The 6474-nt window shown below is 42.0% G+C and overlaps 1 protein-coding gene across 1 annotated transcript in view; it reads left to right on the forward strand.

The window, feature by feature from the left end:
- The first annotated feature begins 2103 nt into the window (after nucleotides 1-2103).
- EXOC6B (exocyst complex component 6B) overlaps nucleotides 2104-6474 on the forward strand; it is a 267115-nt gene continuing 262744 nt past the window's right edge. The window contains exons 1-2 of the mRNA XM_009320896.1: nucleotides 2104-2117; nucleotides 2478-2643. Of these exons, the coding sequence (XP_009319171.1) occupies nucleotides 2104-2117; nucleotides 2478-2643 (180 nt within the window). The remainder of the gene's footprint in view (nucleotides 2118-2477; nucleotides 2644-6474) is intronic.

Raw genomic sequence — 6474 nt, forward strand, 5'->3', positions numbered from 1 at the left:
GATTTGTTCTTCTTGCAATCAAACTGAGTCCCTACGTCATTTATTTTGAGCTGGGAGTCACTGCATAGTCAGTGTAGTCAGCTTGTATGATGACGTTCAATACAGAGCAAGAACTTGACATCCCGTAACTTTGGAGTGCGTTGCGGTTTGGTGTGGGACTTGCTTGGCTGTTGCCCGTTCGCTTGTGTTTTAGAGGGAGGATGGAAGTGAAGGATCCTGGTTCTTCATTGGAGGGAGGGTTGTGGGTGAATAGGAAAGCTCAAAAGGGAAGATACAGAGTTTGTTTAAATATAAGCTTAGAGCTGACCTCTAAGGTGCTGGGGTTTTGTTGCTGCCTGTCACCAACTTTTTTTTTTTAACATTAGAGTTTGGCTTAAAAAAAAAAATTAATAAAAAGGTTTTAGTCATTGGACCTTTATGTCTTAGGTTAGCCATCTGCAAAGGAAACTTTGCCTAGAGTTTGTAAGTAGTTTTGAGATTTTTCTCCGTTGATAGATGCCTCTGTAAATGCCGATGGTATTTTCCTTTGAATGCAAACACATTTATTTGGCACCCATAATTACTGTTGCCTGGGTTTTTTTTTAAATTTATACTTGAATGAAAACACAACTTGTCTAGCTTTATTTTCTTTTTCTATGTGAGTTATCTTTGAGTTAAGAGTTCGTCAGAGCGGAGGTGCCTGGTTGTTTCATGAGAGACCCTGCAAAGAGGCTGTGCAGCACTAGATGGCACTCTGTCTCCAACTTTCATATTTTACCAGCAAAACTCTGCTAAACTGTAAGGAAAAACCTCTAGCATCGTGCTAGTGGTGGCATTGATATAATTTTAGGAAGTTATATCTCTTTTTCACCAATCAGCTTCTACCTTGGAATAAAGGAGGCAATATGGTCACCTTTGAAAACTTCTACTCTTGGTGACTGTTATTTTACACTGAGTTTTAAATAGGCTTATAAAGATTTGGCATTTTTGTTTTGCCATTGAGAATGGTTTACTGAAACTGTATAATTGAAATTGCTAGGGCAGGTTTTAAAGAATGGTAGTTAAGTAGATTTCCTCCAGCTTTTAGTCCTGTCCTGGTATTTTTTGTATTATTTTGAGACCTTTATGGATTGCAGAGGTGGGATTCTCCAAAGGGACTTGTGAGTGCAGATCACACCAGAGGATCACATTGCTTTCTGCAGGCAGAAAGATTTAACGTGTCCAGTTGGATTCATCTAGTTCTGGTTCTTTCTGAAGTGTTGCTTGTCACTGCTGCGATCAGTCTTTTTTTGTTTGTTTTTTAATTCTTATAGCTTGTTACAGCTCTGTCATTCACCATCTTTTATCTCTAATTGCTGCATGGAGTCCAGTGTATAATAAATTTAGCCTTACTTTCTGACACGGTACAAGCTCAGACTCCATAAAGCTCACTGCGTACTTAATTTTTTTGGATTGGGAGAGAATTCAGGTTTAGCAGTTAGCACTGCTCCTCAAAGTACTAAAACTTCACAGAGACAGATCTAAGGGTGGGATTTCCACACTCTGTAGAAAATATCTATGTTTACTATAAAAAACCCCAAGAAAACAACCCCCTAGAAAATCCCATACCACTTCAGGGTGTGACACAATCCCTCTGCTTTCTAGAATAACATTCGCTTATTTTGCAGTCATGATCTATTGCTTCTGCACAGCGGCTCTTTCTGCGGATGAGAGAGTCGCCTTCTAGGCTGCTTTACCAAACGGTTGGAAATAATCATCGTTACCAGACAGTGTGCATTGGTAATGGACAGAACAAAAAGTGTTTTGACGTGGCAATTCAAGCTTCTCTTCCCAGTTGTGTGGAATTTAAGAAAATACGAAGGATAGATTTATTTTTTTTTAACTTCCACCCTTAAATTTAACACTAGTGTGTTTGTTTGGTTGTAGCAAAGCTTACCGGTTACCTGCAGCTTGCACGCACAGTATCTTGGCTCGGGGTATCCCCATCAGTTTGGGTAGTCTTCAGCGCTGTTGGCCTTTCAGCAACACTGCCAACTGCGCTGGCAAAACTAGGGCTGAGAAGGGGAATGGCTTTTGGCAGCTGTATAGGTGATACTTTTCCATTGTAGATTTTACCTCAGAAGCATGAAGAACACCCGGTAAATTGTCCAAGAGGAGTGCTCAGTGTTACAGCATACGCTAGCAGATAGTGATCAGAGATGGCTGAGCTCAAAGCTAGAGCGCGAAGACTTTGTTTCAGGTGATTCCGCGCTGGCTTGGCAGTGTTGCGGTCTCTGAGGGAACATAAGCTGGTATTTGACAGGTGGAAAAAGAAAAAGAAAGGCTGGAATAGAAAGATTTTCAGACCTGAGTTTGGTGCCTGGTATGTGCAAATAAAAAGCAGAACTGTCCGTTTACCACAGGAGGGTTTTTTTAAAGCTCATGTTTTGGATATTTCTTGTAAGCAATGACAGTAACAGATATTGGAATCCTGACCAGCGTTGGCATCTTCTTTTTAGGTCTGTCTATGATGGAGAAGAACACGGCCGTTTCATGGAGAAACTGGAAGCACGAATCAGAAACCATGATCGTGAGATTGAGAAAATGTGCAACTTCCATTATCAGGGCTTTGTGGACTCCATCACGGAGCTGCTGAAAGTTAGAGGAGAAGCTCAGAAACTGAAGGTAAGAGAAAGCCGCCTAGAGATGGTCCTGGGCATCCAGCTGTAGGTGGCCCTGCTTGAGCAGGGAGCTTGGACCAGATGACCTCGAGTTGGACCTTCCAACCTCAACCACTCTGGGATTCTGTGAAACCACGTGAATGTCTCCTTTCTCCTTTTGTCTAGAGCATCTCTCCTCTATCTAAAAAATAAAAAATTAAATAAAATACATATATCTTCATTCTTCCTGTGGCAATAGGTTAGTCATTTGAAGGCTGACAGTTGAGTAAACTGGAACAGTGTGGTGTGTTAAAAGCACAAGAAAGCTTAAAGCTAAGCCTGTTTTGCATCAGGAAATGTGCTTCTCCTGGTATGCCTTATACCAATTTCTTAAGCAAAAATAAGCTCTACACTCAGAAGTACGTCTGCTCTAGCAGCATCTACTCTAATGCCCCATCTGACATTGAATTCTCATTAGAGGTAGCGTTGTGTCTGAGACAAATCAGCAAAGAGGTCTGATGCAGATCTGACTCTGCAGTCACGAGGTGTCTGCCCAATGTTGGCAAGTGCAATGTTAATATTTAAAAAGCAAACGAACATCAGAGCATTGTAAGGTGTTTAGGTGTAAGCAGGAACAGCAGTGAAAAATAACTACTAATTTCACTAAATACTGAAAGACTGTGTAAACAAACGCACAGCTCGATTCTTTTTCAGTAGCATCTCCAGGTTTGGTTGGCTTCACTAGAAGGTAAAACGGTTAGAGCTGGGAATGGGGAAAGTAAAATGGTTACAGCTAGGAATGGACTTTCCAAGTATTGTGGCCTTTAAAGCTGTGCAGAAAGATGAGAGAAAGGCGGAATTTACCTATTTCTTGAAAAACTGTGTTTAGTAGTATGTGGGAAAAGCCATTTATAGGATCAGAATGTGGATAAGTGGTGGTGGGGAAACGAGGCAGGTTTCTGGGGAGAAAAAGGACCTAGAGGTTGGAGGTGTTCCTATGTGTAGGGGCCAGGTGGGCTTGTAGTTGAAGCTTGGCTGCTGTGCCTTAAAATACAAGTATTCCACAATTTGAGGCATATAAAAAAGCACAGCAATGACTTAATCGGTGTCAGAGGTCAGAGAACCTTCCTCATTTTCCTACACGAGTCAGAACAGAGGCGGGGGAGACTGCTGTGCCATCCCTTGCTGCAGCGGCAAGGTGTGTCCTTGATTTGAAAACCAAAAGCTACCTCCCAGAACAGTCACCTAGTGAATGGGGCTGAGCTGTGTGGCACCCAAAAAGGCGTGGACTGTCTCCAGAGACCAGCACAGCAAGTCTTTCTGGCTGAGTGGAGTCTGCCCTGTTGAGAAGGACCTTTCTGGGAGTCTAGGAGCGTGGGAGACCGTTCAATGGGCATTAGAAAAGATGAAGTAATAAATGAGGGGGGAACAATATCTCAGAAAAGCAAGTTTTCTGGAAGAGAAGGAAGAACTTTAACTTCAGTGTGCTGACTGCTGCTTTTCATACATTTATTTATTCATTTAAAGCTACCTCTGGCATTTCCTAGCAGGCTTCTAGCTTTACACACACAGGTCTCCATCCCACAAACGGATGCGTGCTTGCAGGAACACCTTCGTGCGGGATGTCTTGACACCAGAAGCACCCGTATTATTACAGTGGCATTTTCCATGGCAAGGATTCATCCAGCAGTCGATTGCAGGATGAGGCCACTGGAAATACCATGAAAGAGGTTTCTTTTTTTTTTTTAAGCTATTGTTTCTAGCCTAGCATTCCACATTGTTTGCTTGCAAAGGCTTGTTGCTGTTTCCCATTCTACAAACAGCTACTTTGTTGGTGGCGCACTGTGAAGTCCATCTCTGTACCCTCAGGATCTCTCTTGATTTCCGTTACTATGTGATCTATAAAACGGCACATGGGAAAAATATACACAGAAACTTATTTGAGAAATACTGAGCCCTCTTTGTAAGGGTTTCTCCAGGGAATCATCCGTGGGTCCAGTGGTGAGAGTGTGTTTTGTTCCAGCTATTCATTCTCTATTTGATCTTGGTTTTTTTCTCAATAGCGCTGGTCTTCGAACATACGTGCAACCAGCAATAAAATAAATGCCCCTCCGTATTGCATCTCTAGTATGTATCTTCACTTGTGTGCTTTTAGCTTTGGGGTATTTTGTATAGTAGTTTTATTGCAGAAATAACAGCGTTCATTGTTTTAAGAGTGCACGTGCTAAATATGAGCTGGATGCATTATCTTCCCCCATTCATATGTAACACAGCTGCTGGCTTCCCTCTGTACTGTAATGCTGTATTTCAGGTGGCTCCAAGTCCACTTAAAACCCGATCAGGACTGTATGGCTAAACTTTCTGTCCTGCTTTTGTGCCCTGCGAAGGGCTAGCACTGAATTGGGAACTTTATCTTCTTGATCAGCAGAGGAATCTCATTCTGCAAGGAATTTCTGCACCAGGCAACATTGTGTTGTTTTCAAGAGATGCTGGGTCACTGATTAATTAGCTATATATGGATAAGAAAGTAAGTTAATTGAAAATATATGGGATACATTTTCAAAAAGACATCTCTTTAATTTGAATGGTATTTAAACCATAACATTTCTTAAACCGAAACTTTCTTGCATTTATTTATTCTTTTTTTAACTGTTTAGCTTCACTATGGCAATTCTCTTTTACTTTTAACTTCTTATGTGGTTTCAAAGGAGAATCTTCTTGCTTTGGGTTTATTTTGTGTTATATGTCTTAAACCATCTCATATCTTGTTCTGCACAAATGTTCTTCCTCATTAGGAAGTCAGCAGTGTGATGTTGACCTGTTCTCAAACCTATAAATGCATGGTACTACTGGGTCTTGGAAACCATGTACCAGTCTGGCTGTTCCATCTCATAAAGTTTCCAGTGGAAATTAAAAGGTCAAAGATAGATTATACATTAGGATGGTTCAACTTGGAAAACACGACTCAAGGTGCGAAGGGGAAAGGATCGCAGAGTCGCAGGGCTCGTGGCAACCTCAAGAAATCACCTACTCCATCTTTTTTCTCTTAAGCAAGTTCTTCTTCAGCTGTGTCATTCCTGATGGATTTTCATCTAACCTCTTCTGAAGTTAGCCCTCCCCCAGGTACTGCTGTCCGTCCTTCTCTAGGAAACTCAGGTTGCATGGTTGAAAAGTCTTTTTTAGGTCTACTACTTTTTGACCTGTCAAGCACAAAAGAGAGATTATTCCTTCTTGTTTTTGCAACAATCTTCTACAGGTTGGAGGTTGTAGGAATATTACTCTCCGGTCTTGTCCTCTCTAAGATAGGTAGCCCCAATCCATTCTAAAGGGTTGTGCTTTCTAGGCATCTCACCATTTTTACTTTCCTAAGCTGAAGTCCTTCCAGTTGACAGCGTCTGGGTTTTTTTTGGTGATAAGCGTGGTTTCTAAGCTGGTGCAGGCAATCAGTCACCAGTGAGATGGTGTAGAAGGGTTATTTCGGGTGTGTTGTAGGATTTTGTTTGTGCATACCCATGTGGTGCTTGTTTTCTTAGTAACACCATAGCACTGACTGTTCTTCAGTTTGATGTACTGTAAGGCTGAGGTACTTAATGCCTTCTTTGCCTTAGTCTTTAGTAGCAAAACCAGTTGTTCTCCAGGTACCCAGCCCCCTGAGCTGGAAGACAGGGATGGGGAGCAGAATGAAGCCACCATAATCCAAGGGGAAATTATTAGCAACCTGCCACACCACTTAGACACACACAAGTCTATGGGGCCGGATGGGATCCACCCAAGGGTACTGAGGGAGCTGGTGGAAGTGTTCACCAAGCCACTTTCCATCATTTATCAGCAGCCCTGGCTAACCAGGGACGTCCCT

This window comes from Pygoscelis adeliae, unplaced genomic scaffold (genome assembly GCF_000699105.1).
Source record: "Pygoscelis adeliae isolate BGI_AS28 unplaced genomic scaffold, ASM69910v1 Scaffold273, whole genome shotgun sequence".
In the NCBI taxonomy this organism is placed as follows: Eukaryota; Metazoa; Chordata; class Aves; order Sphenisciformes; family Spheniscidae; genus Pygoscelis; species Pygoscelis adeliae.